Genomic DNA, 17699 nt, shown 5'->3' with positions numbered 1-17699 from the left:
AACAGCACTGGTCCCAGTATGGACCCCTGAGGGACACCACTTGTCACTGATCTCCATTTGGACATCGAGCTGTTGACCACTACCCTCTGGATGTGACCATCCAACCAATTTCTCATCCACCAAACAGTCCACCCATCAAATCCATATCTCTCCAATTTAGAGAGAAGGATGTTGTGGGGGACTGTGTCAAAGGCCTTACAGAAGTCCAGATAGATGGCATCCGTAGCTCTTCCCTTGTCCACTGATGTAGTCCCTCCATCATAGAATACGACTAGGTTGGTCAGGCAGGACTTGCCCTTGGTGAGGCCATGCTGGCTGTCTCAAATCACCTCCCTGTCCTCCATGTGCCTTAGCATAGCTTCTAGGAGGATCTCTTCCATGATCTTCCCAGGCACAGAGGTGAGGCTAAAATGTCAGTAGTTCCCAGGGTCCTCCTTTCTACCTTTTTTTAAAAGGGGTGCAATGTTTCCCTTTTTCCAGTCACCGGGGACTTCACCTGAAGCATTAGAGCTGGGAAGATGTTACAAAGGGTCGTCATTTTCTGAGCTAAATGATTTCTTTCCATTCTATTAATATATAAAGTTGATTCTATTAACAACAGGAATAATGCCTTTCTCTGCAGCATGGCGGTTTGGGATCTGGGTCTTACAACAGCTGCTGGATTTGCACCAGCTCCCACCACCAGCAGTTCAGAGATGTGGTGTGAAAGCTCGGCCTCTAGGATTTCACTCTTGTCCAGACTGTAGTCACAGTTTTACCTGCCTATGAGCCAGTTTGAGCATTCAGGTCATTTCAGCTTATATTCCTGCCTAGGCTGTGACATTTTTATTTTCTTATCTTCACCTTTCCTAGTTCCTTTTTATTCAGCTATGTAAGATCCAGTTTTCCCACTATTGTTTGTATATTCTCATGGCTTGCAGATTTATCAGATTTATTTGCTTGAGGTTAAAACCAAATGAGTCGATGAGTAATTGTGCTTGTAATTGCAGTTGCCCTGATAAAATGCATGAAGAAACAGGGGAAATAGATGGCATACAGAAGGTACAACATGAATTATTTCAAACTTATATATGGTGCTGTGCAGTTAATGACCTGGGCAGAGAATGCGCCAGCCTCTTTACAATAGGTAACTTCCCTCTAAGGTTTACTTCCACGCGAGCTGGATCCTGCCGCTGTAGTTGCACTACTCATCTGAGTACGCTTTCTGGGCTAAGCTACTTGTTTGTAATTAGTGGAACAAATCTAACAGTGAATATGGTTGCTCTGTTGCGTGTTTAAAACCTAATTCTAATAGCTATTTGTGGTGTCTGTAAAAAATGTCCTGCCCTTCTACATTTGCTAAACACCTTTTAACTTTTTCTTCATGCTTTTAGGACTGTGTTGCATGGAAATGCTCTTCAAAGTGTTCTCAAATATATACATTTATAAATAATTATAAATTAATAGAGAATTTCAAGTTCGTCTGTTTTTTTAAATAAACCTGACCTGAGCTAAGCTCTGTGCTGAACTGTGCCCTATAGATATCCTGTAAATTATGACAAAATTTGGTCTGAGACATCTAAATCCATCAAATTTATCAATTTCATGATTAATAAGTAGTTTTCCCAAATTCTAATTATCATTACAGTGTAATAACGCATGTCTATACAGCATTAGTAGAAAAAATGTTCATCTAACTGAGCATTTTTCCAGGCAATGCGACAGTTGTTTCAGTGACTATGTTTTGATTTTGTAGATTTAAATGAAAGACAAGCAGCACCTTTACCTGAATTACTTCTTAAAGTCGGGGAACCACTGCTGATCAGATGCAGAGCTGTTCACCATAATTATAAATTTGGAATAAAATTAACTTTTGAAAACAAAGAAGTTGAGCAGGTAAGAAGACAGGGCCTGTTTTAAAATGGGTAATATTGGGCACTATCAACTGATTAAATGGGAATCTCTGTTGAAAACTAGGATCGCCAGTTTGAAGGATTAGAATATCAAACAGATCACTCAGCAGTTCGGATCCAGTATGCATTTGCTTCAGCGGCAGGAAGAAGTGATAGTGGACATTACACCTGTTCTTCTACCGTTCATCTGAATCAAACTGCTTTGGTTACAGTTTTAGGTAATTCCAACCCCCGCTGTTAATTTTGTCCCTCGGTTGGTTGTTTTGCTTTGTTTTCCATGTGGCAGTTCTTTGCTTGCAGGTATGCAGCCAATGTTTACAGTTCCTTTTCTAAGGAGAAAGTCTATTTACACTTACTGGCAGTCCAGGAGAGCCAAGAGATTAATCTGAATCAAGTCATTCTGGACCTGAAGATAATCAACCTTTTCTTTATATTGCTTTTCAAATAATTCCCCAAAAAAGACAGAGCTTTTAGAAGTGAAATGAGATGGAGCTGTTTAGAGATCTAGTCTACATGATTGTTTCAATGGTACGTCTAGAAACACAGGCTGGGATTCATCTCACGTTATTGTAGGTGACTCTCAGCCGGCATGACGCAAGGCCATGGTGGCTTTTCGTGGGGACACAAAGCTATAGGGTCCCCAGGGACTATGCCTTGGGCTTTCTGGGCAGTGTAGTTGTTTAGCCTTTCTCTGCCACCAACTCAGGTGTTGGCAGCTGCAGAGCACGTACAAACAGCTAGAGGTAAAGCACTGCAGAAAACACTGTTTCTGGACCTGGCCAAGAATATGAAATGCAGGACCTGCCCTGCATGTTCAGCTGTTAACGCTCCATGTCTTAGTTTGGCCAGAGTCTGGAAGGACCAGTGACTGGTTTCAACTAATGTGAGACAGAAATGTCCTGCTGTGAGTCCAGTATGGGCTTTGAAAAGCTGTAGCCGTGGCCTCAGTCTCCACCTTACCACTCGCTCCCACTGCATCTCCCTTTCGCTCGCTCACGTACGGCACCTCCAACCCACCTTTGCTGCGCCTTCGGAGGTGGGGAGGTAAGGCAGAGGCTCTCGTGGCCTCTGCTCTGCTCTTTCGTATGGTCCCTTCAGGTGCTCATTGCTCTGATACGGAAAAAAAGCAGATACAAAATCCGTACCAGACCTGACCTGGATCCGACAGGAAGGAATCGAGCAGTTGCAAGTTCTTGATGGTGGGCTCTCCCGCTCAAAACCCAGAACAAACAAGAAATGACCCTTTCCGCTTATGGCAAGGGAGTGACTGGCAAGTGGCCATTTGAGTTTGCCAATTTTTTTATGGGAAAGTAAATCTGGGGAAGAATTTTAGCTCCAATACTGATAGCAGAAAAGAAATCAAAACTTTTGTGTTAATGGAGAATGTAAGCCCGGAGAGATGATGAATAGCGAGTGCTGCCATACAGAAGTGCTGCTGCAGCTGTGATGGATCTGAAGGAAAACCTGAAACTAGAGAGACAACTACTCCAGCGTTATTGGTTGTTCTGCCTGTCTCCTGCTTTCCAGGCACTGAAGGGAACCATCCTCCTAACACCAAGCTACACAAGGCCTGAAAATTTCAAAAATCAAAAGCATACCAAAGCAAACATCACTCTACTTAAGCAACATGTTGATTTAAAAGCCAGCGGTGTTGAAGTTAGACCAAAACAGCCCCAACTGCAAACCTTGTTTCTCAGGTGGAAATAAGATACCATAGGCATAAGTCTGGAAATAAGGCATAAAAAGGAAAGCTGTAGTTAGGACGGTGCTGCTGGAGTAGGCACTGGGAGTAGTTTTCTGACTGGTGTGCCTGGAGTTGGAGTCTGTAGCCCTGAGAACAAGGCGCTCTGAAGCACTCACCACGCATTTGACCTTAGATGTAGCTGTTCTCAGAGTTTACAACACCTAGGCTAGGAATGGTAGGAAGTGAGAATACTTACCCCAGTCTCTTCAGAAATTACTCTCCCAGTGCAATATCCTCTTTTCAGCTTCTGCCTACCACTGAGCAGGAAGTTCTCTCATCATTTACAATAACTGAGTATGATACCTGGGCATTTTTTCTACAGACATCTTCGTAGTAAACAGGAAGGTAGGGGTGAGGGGGTAGCGTAGAGGTAGGGCAAGATCCTGTTCTTTCTCAGCACTGGTGCCCAGTTCAGAAGTAGTGGCTTCTTGGATCCATAAACTATCAGGTGTGTGTATGTGTCACAGTAACGGGATATTTGAGTCACTGCCCCTGGAAGGCTGTATTTCTGAGTGGGGTATTTTTTGACTGAGATACGCCAAGCCACAATGATTGTCCTTAATACCCCTTATGCCAACAAAACTTCTGAGGGCTCATTGGCTTTGCTGATGAAAAATCTGTTTGGTTACTTACATGGTGGATTAAAGTGGGAGGATGTTGTCATACCTAGCTAACAGCTGTGCTTCTCTCTCCGAGGTTATACAGGGACATCCTGTGCTTCTGACCCACCCCAGCCTTTAGCCCGATGTATTAATGACAACCATTGTTGGTGTGAATTTGTGTTAGCATCCCAGGTTCAGTTTCAGCAGTGATTCAGATTTCACTCAGTTGTCCATGTCATAGGGTTGCAGTTTCTGAAAGGATCAGTGTCCTACCCTTAAACCATCGCTGTGCGTGAGTCAGCAGCTATAGCTACACTGGGAATGGTCATGATGTAACTTAACCAAGAGAAAACTGATTTGTTTGGCACATACTGCATTGCCTGGAGAGCCTGGCTAGCATAACTACGTTGATGGGTGGTCTTCTGGTCTCTAGTAACGCCTTGCAGCCAGACAGCTCTGGTTTGCTCTTTGCTAATTGATGCTTCAACCAACTTATCCCATCTTGTGTAGCTGGTCAGGTCAGGCAGGGTGGTTAGGCCACTTTAAAGCACAACAGACATAATGCCAACAACTGCAGCTGCAAGGCTTTTTGTTTCTGCACTTCTTATGCTCGATTTCTACCAGTGTTGACTAAAGAATTTTTAGCACTACGCAATCTTGATTCAGGAATATGCAAGCTATTTTGCAGCATGTTAGGTTTAAAGCAACAAATAAACAAATACAATAAATACAGAGACTTGAAAGCTTTGATTCCAGTCTCAATAATTTCATGTCATGTCTCTGTCATTGCTGAATAATCAAGTTCACTGTTTCTCTGGCAGAAATACACTTAAACCTGCCAAAAAAAATGATAAGCCAAGCAATAATGTGCTATTTTCTTTCTCCTTCAAGAGAGAAACTACTTTTTCTGAGTTGTTTTCCAGAGAAATGGCATACCCTGCTCCAAGGTCCTTGTGCACACTCTGGAGAAAGTCTTTACTCTTGGCTGGTTGTGTTGTTAACAGTACACACGGAGATGACATTCTGCCTGGAAGGATGAGGTCCAAAAGATCATTCAAATGATGAAGGTCCAATTTTTAAAACCAATAAGCCTTTAATATCAGAAAGTAGGAGAACAGTCATGAAAGGAATTGCTTTTAAAAAAAAAAATACTGACATTTTTGTGGTTTATATGGGAGTTTCCAGATAGCATTTTTTAAACCAGTAAGCTAGGCAGAGATAAAACATGCCAAGCAGAATATAGGGTTATAACCAGAAGAAAAACACTCAAAAGGAAAAACCTAGTCCAGCAATATTTCCACAGGGCAGTTTTTCACCGTGTGGCTAATTAAACACTGGCACAAGTTTCCCAGAGGTTGTAGAGTCTGCTTCCTCGGAGATACCCCAAACTCAGCTGGACGTGGCTCTGGGCAACCTCATCTAGTTGGACCTGCTCGGAGCAGGAGCTGGACTAGACATCTCCAGAGATCTCTTCCAATGTATATGATTCTGTGATTTTTACAGAGCTGATCCTAGCCCCACTGATGCCTCTAGGGCAGCCTCCTCCCACTAGTGTCTGCCGTTCAGTCTCTTTGGGTGGGATTCGTTTCATGTCATGAGACATCTAGCCCCAGCAATGACTTTGGTTCCTTCAGCAGTCAGTGTCAAGAGACAAATATTTCCAGAAGCAGTTCAGTACATCTTTGTTATCTTCGATTTTAGGATGGGATACATCTGGACATGCCTGTCTCATTCTACTGAGTTTATCAGAGGTCCAAACAAGTAGCTTAGGTGGGTCGCTGAACTTCTGACAGCTCCATTAGGTGAAACTCATCCCACCCTAGCAGGGCAAGTACCAGCAGCTCATGGTTCATGCACATCTTCAAAACACTTTTTCATGTTGCTGTCGTCTTGCATTAAATATGTCTAATTTAGATGGAGAAATAAAGGAGCAGCTACAAGACTAATTTGCAAAATCTTCAGCTCATTTCAGGGAAGGAGAACCAACTACTATCAACATCTGATGATGCTGGTGGTGCCACCTGGTTTTGTTCCCTGTTAGAGGAAAGCCAGGAGATGCAGCTGTTAACACCTGGAACACACACCTAAACCAAACCAAATAAATAATGGTGGTGTTAGCCCTGTGGCTCTATAGGGCAGACTGGGGAGAAATGTTGGACCATTTTGGAAGGGCTCTGGTCTGACCGAATATGCAACTTCAGCAGGTTCAGATCATTTGTCTGCAGCTGAACACAGTGACATCATTTCGATACTGTTTTGAAGCATTATCTTATTTTGATTAACAGGATGCTTTTTGTGATGTAACATGGTGCTTTTTTTTCTTGTGATAACCAAAGTGAAAAACATACAGATGTCAAAATTCCTTCAATAAGCAGTCCAGCCTTTGTAAATTTTTTTTTTTTTCCAGAAAAAGGATTTATAAATATAACCAACTCTAAAGACGATTTTGAAATTGGTGAGGAAGAGTTTTGCTTTGAAGTTAACTTTACAGCATATCCACCAGTTAGATGCATGTGGCTATCTTCCCAAAAAATGTTTCCATGTAAACAAAGTTACAGTGTGGATGGACGCAGGTACTTGAATATTTTGGAATAATTTGATATAATAATTTTTCTTCTTTATATCTCATTTAAACTGCTTTCTGTCCATGTTTTGTACTCTCTTTGTGTTTTTAAAATGTGGATGGGCCATGCGATAAAGCTGTGTTAACAAAAGGCCCTCCAACATTATTTTGGCTTTCAACAGCAGTTCATGTAGCTAACTTCTAGGATCACTTTATTCTCCATGTTATACTGAACCCTTTGGTAAGTTATGCATCTAGCAACCCTCTAGTTAATATGCATTTTGCCATTCCCCTTCTCTCTAATACAATTTCTCAGTTACAGATCTCTTGCAGCTTTCATACTGGATCACAAGTTCTACATGTTCCCCTTTTGTCATCCTGTTCTTGATGATGTTCCCAGTGTCTTTCAAACTGCTCAAATCAAGTCCAGGGCCCTGTAGTTTCCCAGGCCACTGTTAGATCTGTTCAGCTGTGCCTGTGCTGCAGAAACATACCGTTCTGCTCATTACCCAGGTCATGTATTCTTCCACTGCTGCAAAACATGTTTTGAATAAACCTGTTAGTTATCTACCTTTTCTGTTATTTCCTACAATGAAGTTCTGGCATGAATCCTGTTTAAGGCTAATGTTTTCTCCATTCCCTAGGCTTTCTAATTTCTTGATAACATTATCTAATTTCCTTCAGAGTTTCTTTCAGAGTAGTCCCATAGCTTTCAAGGTAACAGCTCTTATTAACCTAAATGAAAATAAAGGCAAGCTGCTCTTTTAAAGTTTTAGCTTTAAACCCAAGCAGGACCTAGGCAGGAGTTAATATGGCTGCACTGATTTCTTCTCATATTCTTAAAACCTCTCTCAGCATCTGCATAAAACTGTGTCACAGCCTTGATTACACTTTTTATCATTTCTTTCTGTAGTATTTTGGTACACTCAATTTTATCTGCTAGCTTGTCGAGTCATCTTTGCAACAGACCAGCCTTTTCATCTGCATCAGATGGTGTATGGGGGTCAGACCTTCATGAGGTTCAGAGACAGCTCAGTTCTGATTAGTAAATTGTCATCTCCTGGCAATGGCCACAGGAACTCTGTCCCTGCTGATAAAGTGAGGGCTGTCAGCAAACTTTGATAGCGTTGGGTGGGTGTTAGTGACTAATCTGCAATGCCTGACATGGGCTAGGCAGATCTGTTCTTTGTGGTCAAGACTGATTTTGGAAATGATGTCTCAGAGGATGGCCACGAGCGCTTGCTCATCCTTGTCCAGTAGGCACCTCCCTCCAGCTGATAATGCCGAATTAATTTGCTTTGCAGCTGGTATGGACCTCTTCTCACTGCTTCTAAGAGCAGGAGTCAGTTTTGCTTGGATGATTGACAGCTGGTGTAAATTCAATCCAGATAAGAAGAAGGTGCCAGGGACTGGGCCAACAATAACAATTTTGAGAACTCTTGAAATAGCTTAGGCAACCCTCATTAATCGCTAAGGTTGCTGGCAGCCTGGGATTTATGAGTCACTTCAGATAGCCTTTGCAGCACAGCAGCGGCGGTTGCTGAGCGCCGATCCCCATCTGCCGGGCAGGGGAAAGTCCGGCCGCTCTCCCTGGAGCAGCACGTCCTGGGCTGGCTCAGCCCATCGCCAGCCCTGCACTGGCCACTGGCCACCGGCCACTGGCCACAGCCACCTCACCGCCCCGAGCATCGCTGGAGCTCGGCCTGGAGGCTGCTTCAAACAGATAACTTGGCCATCTGTCTGATTGCGCTGTTGATTAAATAAATCTTTTTTTTTTTTTTAATGTTCATTTTAGGTAGTTATACTTTGCATTTATTTATCAACCTATTTATTTTATGGAGAAATATAATTGAGGGAAGAATATACGAATTTGACGATTATTTCATCTGACAACTACATTCTTCTGTACAGACATCCCTCACAGCTACCCAGTTTTGGTTGAATACTAGCATTGGGTAGACACATCCCACCTGAGGAAAAAGAGTAGAGGTAGATATTTCATTCCGTTTGAAGTGACCAGAAGCAGCAAGGGGTAGGGAGGTCAGGAGATTCTGCCTGCAAGCTGTAGCACTGCAGATTTCAATGTGATTTTAAAGCAGAAAGTTTCTTGAAACAAAACAAAAAAGGTCATCACACATCTTAATGTATTGTGAGTCTAACTTTGCGTATTTTAGTTGACTTCTGTGTAAACGCATCTCTCAACACTTCTACTTTATTCCTTTCATATCCTTTTTCATTTCCTATTTTTTTCTTTTTTTGATTTCTGCCATTTCCTTATCAAATTGTTCCTCCTGATTATAGATCATATTAAATTTTATTAATTATCTCTGTCTGCTGCTTTAGCTTTTAATTTCAAGTCCCAGGGATTCATCTCCCCTGTCTCCTCCTAAACCCTTACACGTTTACAGACATTCCTTCAGAATTTCCATTTTCTATTTGCTTTTGTTGCCTCTCTGTTTTAGCACGCTGCGGATTTTCACTTCCCTCCTAAGAGCAAATGAGTTTTCATACACAGAATGACCTCTGTTAAATTTATAATACTTATCTCACATCCCCTTATATTTTCAGGTATCAAAGACATGCTTTTAAAATTATTTTCTCATTATTTCATTAGGATTTAATCCTTCAGACCTAGGATTTCGAAAGCAATGAATGATTTGTAGTTTCTTCTGCCTTCAGTATCCATTTTGAGGCAACTTAAAAGGGGTCTGATTTTAAAAGGTCCCTGAGTTCAGGAACATCTTTAAGGCCATTTCAGGTGAAGACATTCAAAAGTCAATAACCGTATGGAGGTGTTGCTTTAGTCAGAAGGCAAAATTGCCAGTGGCTTCCATGTGAGTTCTCCTGCTTTAGAATTGTGAGGTGATACTTAGTTGTATCTTGCTTAATGAGAAATATCCTGGGTTTAGTTCTCTGGATTTCGAGCTCATTACTGCATTCTCTTACTTTGCAAATTGCTGGTATGGGCTGTCTTTTTTTCCCTGTGCTTCAAACTCCCTGATACACCTGCTTGCCTTTACCACTAAAACTGAGTTGAGAGACTCCTACCCGGTGATTCTTGAGCAATCAGCCAAAACATCTGCCCCCAAAATGCCAGCAACCAAACCTAAGAAGAGACTTTCTTAAGTGCTCTTCTAATGTTGATGAACTGCAATAGCTACCATTTAAACCTGACAATCGTCCTGACAGCAATAACCTAGTCAAAAGGACAGAAATAGGATGCCATCTCTGTAAGATGATATATTCCCTTCGTGCCTCATCCCATGTCTCATAAACCAGTGACTCAACGGGTCAGATGTGCATGAATCTTTAAGTCTCTGCATTCCTCCGTTATTAGCTTCTGCCCAGGGACTTGTTAGAGCCATCCCTCTCCATTTCCATTGTCACAAACCATCTCCGGCATGGTTTGGGTCTTGGTTTGCTGCCATCGCCATAGGGGTTAGTAGAAGGCTGGCCTTCCTCCTGCAGAAATATCTTGACGGTTGGTGCTTTGTCTCATTGACAATGGACTTATGATGATGATCTTATTTCTGAGTTTCCATCAGATCTTTCCATTTGGAGAGGTTTATCTCATATGACCCTACCTGTCATTGTTATTTCCTAATACTGTTTATCATATCACCTAGAAACTCCCATCAAAATCCTTTGGAGAGTAGAGACTTTGATCCTTTGCTGGTCTTAGCACCTGTGCCAGGGTGTGTTATATACCTTGTCTTCTGATGGACTGGTAACAAAATCACAACCTGACAGACCAGATGCACTCCATGAACTGTGAGGAAAATTGCAGAATAAAATCAATACTGCAGAAAAAAACCAAATACTCTCATCAAGACAGTTACATTCTGGTTTATATTCTCTAAGCAAAACCAGACAGGTTTATATTCTCTAAGCAAAAATAATTTTGTCTGGGTTCCTCGTTAGAAGATGTTGAATTGTTTCTAATATATATGAGTCCTGACTACATTTAAAATCTTTTTCACATCAGTCTTTTGCCCTTTTCCCTCCTTTTCTTTGCTCCACAGCATTTCATCAAAGTTCTGCAACCATCAGCACCAGTCTGGGATATATGTATTTTATGCTGAAAATGATGATACGGTCGTGACAAAAAAATTCACTCTGTACGTGAGAAGTAAGTGAGAGAATAATCCCTGTGAATATTTGGCAAAGTCTGGGATTTTGCCACTGATATAAATGGAGCTAATATGTTGCTTTTCCCTTGGTACTCCCCATTTCATTTATTGTTAAATTTATTTATTTATTGTTAAAAATGGAGGAGCACAAGGCAAAAACATGATTCTCTTCACACTGCACTCCACTACTGAAATCCAGGCACTGGGTCAGAGAAGGATGCCGGCTGCTTGTGGGTCATATTTCTTGTGTTGGTCAGGGATGGAGAACAGAGGAAGGAGGAGGAAGTTATTAATTTTTTTCTCTTCCCTTTAGCCTGCCATAAACAGAGAGGACAGAATATGAGGAATTAGTCATGTACTGAGAAAACTAATACTTCTTAAGAAAACCACAAAGCGTAGGAGCTCTGTAAAATATAGTGACTCCATTCTAACTTTACAGAGCTGGAATATATGTGAGTGCTGTAGAGACCACATAAGATACACAGCGAGAGGAAAGACTTATCCTCATTAGGTGTTAGCTTTCTATGGTGTGTTTATGTCATTATTTTTTTTCCTAATGGCATTTGTGAGTTAATGCAGTTATTCTGGAGACCCTTTGGTGTATAATACGTATGTTAAGGCTGCAGTGCCTCATGTGATTCACACCCACGCACAATCTTTACTGATGCTCTCAGTTATCTCAGTTCTGCCACGTGACTGCAGCATCTCAGCCTTGCTCTAGGTCAGGGAGCATTATTTATTATACATTATTTATACAGGGAGCCTCTGCGCCCATTTTGTACAAGCCGGACACCTGGAACTGGGGTGCAGGGGAGTCCTAGGGCCGAACGCTTGCTTCTTGCTTCAGAAAAGCAGAAGTCGAGACTTCTAATTTTGGCTCTGCCACTGTTTTGGTCTGGCTGTGCCTGTACAGAGAAGTGGCTGCTCCCCTCGCCTTGCCCTTGCTGCCATCCCGCAGAACTGAGGTGCGGGGCTGGAGGAAGGAGGACCGAGGGCTGCACGCAGATCTCACAGGGACATGCGGGTGGGTTATTTTGAAGACACAGAATCAGATCTTGGTCTTGGCAAACGTAGCATTGCCACGTAAATGTAAAGGATTTGGTCACTGAAGTGCTGACAGAAATTTGTCTTATGTTATCTTGCTGCAGGAAAGCCTGAAATAACGATGCAGTTGTTGTTCAAGCAGATCTCCTGCTTCGCTGACAGTTACCCTGCCTCATCCTGGGTTTGGAGGAACTGTCCCAAACTGAACTCATCTACGTAAATCATTTTCCCTCTTTTTGATTCATTGCAAAGACCATATCTGAGCTATCCTTGGTTAAATGAAGACTGGCCTGTAAGAAACTAAGTGTAAAATGCACCCTCGACCATTTGTACAAGGGGATGTGGGCCCACCCCAGGGGAACCAGATCACCAAAACTAGGGGAAGTTTTCAATTTTTTTGTTGGCATTAAATGAAGTCTATAAAGATCTGTATCTCAGGCTCTTTACACTGAAATAAACCCCACTGGGTTTATATCAACAATTAGGTAGTTGCAAAGTCTAATCTAAGTTTTTCTCTTGGCCTGTCAAACTTAGAGGGCATTCAGGGAATGAATTGGTTAATGGGGGCTTGATTAATTGGTTAAGCTTTGGTTAATACAGCTCTTACAGTGACATGTTACCAAAGCCAGTAAAATCAGTGAGAGTGTTTCCAGTAAAGTTAGTGAGAGTGTTTCCATTTCCTCTATTTATTTAGGGCAATGAGTCAGGCCCTAAAATTTCAAGAGATGCTGAAACAGCTTTGAGCTGTTTTATGAACTAAGCATCTTTTATTTTAGATATGCCAAAGAACTAATAATCCCATGGTGCAGAAGAGTACTGGTTCAAATTATCTTTTGGAAGATTGTGGATAAAGCTCTAAGTATTTTAACTAGATATAAAAAAATATCTAGACCATTTTCTCATCCATACCTCTCAAAAGGCTTCCTAACATCAATCTGTGCAGAAATGGAAGAGGAAAGAAAACAGTGAGTTTAAAATACTCCTTAAAATAGCTTTCTGGAAAGAAAATGCTGTGACATTTCTTTTCTTGGGAACTTCCACATGTAGAAGCTAGTACTATGTGTAGAGCTGAATAAATTTTATTTATTTACTTACTTTCTCATTTATTTATGTGGACAGTAAATTAGGCAGTAAGCTGATGAATGATAGAAAAACTGAAAGTGAAATTATCTCTGTGTTGGCTTTCTTTCCCTCGAGTATAACATTCCCTCTTTCTACATATCAGGTCTTAAGTAAGTCATTAATACAGGGTGGATGCTCTCCATCTTGAGTGACAGAAACTTCATGGTTGAAAGCACATACCTTCAGGGAAAGGAGTTAGAACTTTTACTGTGGGTTCATTTTGGAGTTATTGTTTTAGTAGCGGCTCATTTGGAACTGCTCAGCGGTTTGAGTGTTTGAGGTAAAGCTGAAACCAGTGGGAATAGACGTGGTGGCGGGGGTCGTGTCTGCTGTGAAATTGGTGGAGCTCCTGGAGGTTGGGGTTGCGGGTGCCCTGCCAAGGCAGTGCTGGAGCGTGGGAGTAAGCCCAGTGTAGGAGGTGGGGAGCCCAGTTCACCCCCTGCTGACCCTGCCATGTCCATCACAAAAAAATAAGACTGGCGACTGCTCTGAAGCCTCACTCTAACAGTGACAAATAAAACCCAAACCCTCTATCCCTCCCTCCTCGCCTCCCTTCCAACACAGACGTAAGACGTGTTTCGAAGCATCCCATCTTCTCCCCTGGAAAATGCCACCGTGAGCCAAAAATCAAAACTGGTCTGCTTTCTTTTTCAGCTGTACAGAAGAAATCACTGAGGGGATTCACAACTTCTTGCCAGAGAGGAGATCCCTGGGGTTGTGGATTTCAAGCAGTACTTTACATGTAAAGGAGACAGCAACAAACTTCTCCGTGGAGTGCTGTGCAAACAATTCTGCCGGTTCAGCCTGTGAAAGGAGTTTCATTAACCTGTCAGGTACCATAAGCCAGTGTTTTAGCACAGGTTTTCTCAATTAAAGCTGGCGTGGTACAACGTACGGTATTTTTTTATCTGGCTAAATGGCTGACTGTGCAATGGCACTGCAGGTAAAACACAAGCGCTGTGTGTCTACAGTGTGGGAAACAGTGGGTGAGTGGGAGACACGTGTCTCTTTTCTCTGGTCCCAAAGCAGGGGCCACCCTCATTAAAATGAGCAGAAATTTTACACAAATAGGAAGTGCAGGATGGAGCCATGGCAATGCTGGGGTCTGCTTTTTTTATTTCATCTTAGTAATTCCTACCCAAAACCTGGAGGCATCAGCTTTGGGAAGAGCTGAAGCCACTTTGGTAGCTGCTGGCAGATGTTGGCTGTTGTTCCTCTCCTGGAGGTCACTGTGGTGCTGCCAGAAATGCCCGTGGGACCTCTCCTCACCCCAGGGAGGTTATTGCACGCCCAAGCAAGAGAGTGACTGAACTACCAGACCCACTCAAGAGTCAGTCCCTGTCTGGGAAACAGGAGTGAGTACCGGGGGAGAGACCTTCTTCAACTGCTGTAGGCAGGTGGCAGAAGGCTAAGCCCTGGTTTGGGAACTGCTGTGCAGTCTCTCTTCTTGTCAAGGGCATGAGAGATTCTTTCCTTGTTGAACAAGAAAGTCAATATGATTGTTTGCCCGTGCACTTTATACTTGTAACACCATATACATTCCACAGGGCAAAATATTTCAGGTACAGGGAACATGCTGTGGCATCTGGGAAGTGTTTTGAAGCACCCAGATATCTGCAGTACAGAGATTTCCTTTGTCATGGATAAACAAGCTGTTTGGTGCTTTTGACTACAGCTGGCAGAAGCTGTGACTACTGATAGAGTTTGAGCATTCACGTTGAAATTACAATAGAAAGTAAGCATAATACTTATGCTCTTAGAAGCTACCAGAATATGAGGGTAGGTCTCATGTAATTTTCACCTACCCACTGGTGCCTTCTAGTATGGTCTTGGCTTGTTAAGATTGGTCCTGGCTGAGCGGCAGAGCCATGCTCCCAGCAGGTTGTGTACAGCCCACCCGCTGCGAACTGGTGCTTCGGTACCTAACGTACATTGCTTGGGGGAAGGCGCAGGGAGAGAGGAGGGAGATGCGATGAGAAGAGGAATTGGTTATTCCTGTTTATGCTCACAAAGTCCAATCCATGGATCACACCAACACCTCTGTTCACTTAGATTTATTAATTGGTGTAGCATTTTTTTTTTAATTAAAACAGATGTCAGAACTGCCCTGCACATAACACCTCCTGCCCAGTTCCTTGCTTTGCATGTGGCTCCATCTCATTCCCGGTGCAGAAGAGGCTCAGGCATGAGAGGACTGCAAACTGGCAGAACTGACCAAGCCACCACGAGTTCTCCTTGCACCTTTAGCTGTATACACAAGCTCTCATTCAGTGGGTAGTAATATGTATCTCTTAAAGTTGCAGGAGCTGTTTCTTCCCCCCCGGACAATGCTGCATTCTATGTCTCTGTTGGATTTTTCCTCCTATTGATCGCTTTTTTGTTTGTATTCATTTTTCATAAATACAAAAAGGTAAAAGCAAACATAAATACTTGCCCCTTCTTCTTTTGTTCTTACCAGGCTGCTGCTTCTCCTCTAAGATTTATTCCACTGTTTTTTTCTTCCAAAGCAATTCAGATACGAAAGCCAGTTGCAAATGATACAGATGATAGGCCCATCGGATAACGAGTACATCTACATCGACTTCAGAGAATTCGAATATGACCTCAAATGGGAATTTCCCAGGGAAAATCTGGAATTTGGTAAGCAGCCTGCAAGGCAAACACCAATGCTGGAGTAGTAGCCTGTGCTGTACCAGCTGCGAATAATATTGGCATATTGTGTCTTGTAGGACAGGTCCTCGGTTCTGGGGCTTTTGGGAGAGTGGTGAATGCAACAGCTTATGGAATTAACAATGCAGGAGATTCAGTCCAGGTCGCAGTCAAAATGCTAAAAGGTACGATAAATTCTGGGTGCCTTTCGCAAGCAGTGATGTATTCTAGCAGCTCCAAAGCAGAAGCAGTGTTGGAAATCCCTTTATATACAAACTTTTAGCAGTTACACCTCACAAATACTTGGTTTCAAGATCCTTTCAAAATGCTTTCAAAATCCTGTTTCAGTTTGGAAAGGTATTACTGAAGTGCCTTCTTCCTGCAGCATGTTGCATTTTGTCCTACACACCAGAGAAGGTCTGCGTTGTGTGGGGAAGGATGGAGCTGCTCGGCTCTAAAGAGGATGAATGCAAATTCATAGTGCAGATTAGCCTGCTGGTCACATTGGCATCTCTGTGGACTTTGATGTAAAATCCCTTTTTCTCGTAGTGCTGTCTAGCTGTTGCTCTCCCTTTACCTTCTGTGTCTGAGCTAGCTTGTTTGCAAAACTTCCAGCACATCTACCTGTAGTCTTTTCTTCTTGATGACACAAAGGAATTTCTTTCCATCCCTCCTTATGAGTCAGGCTTCTTAAACCTCTAATACTCCTTGCTGCTTTGCTCTGGCCTCTCTCCAAACTGTCTTGACCCCCTCATAAAAGCAGTGTCCAGGAGCAAGCCTCCCTGGCAGCAAGCAGAGGAGGAGGGCTGCTTCACTGCATCCCAAGTATCACAACTCTGTTCACAGAATCATAGAATTACAGAATCATTTAGGTTGGAAAAGACCATTAAGACCATCAAGTCCAACCATTAACCTAACACTGCCAAGTCCACCACTAAACCATGTCCCTAAGCACCACATCTGCACATCTTTCAAATACCTCCAGGGATGGTGACTCCACCACTTCCCTGGGCAGCCTGTTCCAATGCTTGACAGCCCTTTTCGGTGAAGAAATTTTTCCTAATATCCAATCTAAACCTCCCCTGGCGCAACCTGAGGCTGTTTCCTCTTGTCCTATCGCTTGTTACTTGGGAAAAGAGACCGACACCCACCTCACCCACCTGTTGGTACGTAATGGGATGAGGTTCACACCAGCACCAGCACCCTGCTCACCTGTTTGCCAGCACATTCCCTTCCTGCCAGCACTGCCGTCCAGCTCTTCATCCCCTATTTGCATATGTGCATCAGCTTTATGCTTCCTTGGTCTGCTCCTTTGCGGTTGTCTTTATGGAAATTCAACTCGATCGTTTTGGTTCACATCCCCAGTTCACTGAGATGATGAGGACCAAATGCTTGCTGAAAAACAAGGCTAAAGCTATTACTGAAACACAGCGTGGCCTTCTTAGCTATTGGTTTGCAACTGGTTGCATGCCATATGTCTGTTAAGACTTTTTTTCTTATAGCATTTCTCTCCAACAGGGCTGAATGACATTTTTTCTGTGCTTGTGAACACCTTACTACACTGCTGTCATTCCTTGCCAGCCCAAGAATGACAACTATTAACATTTTATGACTGCTTTCCCAAGCATTTAAATGATCCACACTCACACACACATTTACTTTCCACCTTTGGCCAAATCTTTTTATACTGTACAACAATTTTTTAGGATGTTCCCAAATGTACTGTCAGTCCAATGAATTTGAAATGAAGACTCGCAGGTGACAAAGCATCACAACCATTTACATTTTTATTTCTTTGCTGGAGATTTCCAAATCTGTGTTATCACTTTTACAGAAAAACCTGAAGCTTCCGAAGAAGATGCTCTAATGTCTGAGCTGAAAATGATGACTCACATTGGAAGCCATGAAAATATTGTGAACCTCCTAGGAGCTTGTACTGTGTCAGGTAACTCG

General features: G+C 42.7%; 1 protein-coding gene across 1 annotated transcript in view; it reads left to right on the top strand.

The window, feature by feature from the left end:
• FLT3 (fms-related tyrosine kinase 3) overlaps positions 1–17699 on the top strand; it is a 33362-nt gene that overhangs the window by 8459 nt on the left and 7204 nt on the right. Inside the window, exons 6-16 of the mRNA XM_010572805.1 lie at positions 990–1126; positions 1736–1875; positions 1957–2110; positions 6646–6811; positions 10824–10930; positions 12080–12191; positions 13752–13930; positions 15395–15507; positions 15605–15737; positions 15827–15931; positions 17581–17691. Of these exons, the coding sequence (XP_010571107.1) occupies positions 990–1126; positions 1736–1875; positions 1957–2110; positions 6646–6811; positions 10824–10930; positions 12080–12191; positions 13752–13930; positions 15395–15507; positions 15605–15737; positions 15827–15931; positions 17581–17691 (1457 nt within the window). The remainder of the gene's footprint in view (positions 1–989; positions 1127–1735; positions 1876–1956; positions 2111–6645; positions 6812–10823; positions 10931–12079; positions 12192–13751; positions 13931–15394; positions 15508–15604; positions 15738–15826; positions 15932–17580; positions 17692–17699) is intronic.

Source organism: Haliaeetus leucocephalus, unplaced genomic scaffold, assembly GCF_000737465.1.
Source record: "Haliaeetus leucocephalus isolate CR32 unplaced genomic scaffold, Haliaeetus_leucocephalus-4.0 Scaffold351, whole genome shotgun sequence".
Classification (NCBI taxonomy): Eukaryota; Metazoa; Chordata; class Aves; order Accipitriformes; family Accipitridae; genus Haliaeetus; species Haliaeetus leucocephalus.
Note: the sequence above shows the minus strand (reverse complement) of the source record. Positions and strands in the feature narration are given on the sequence as shown.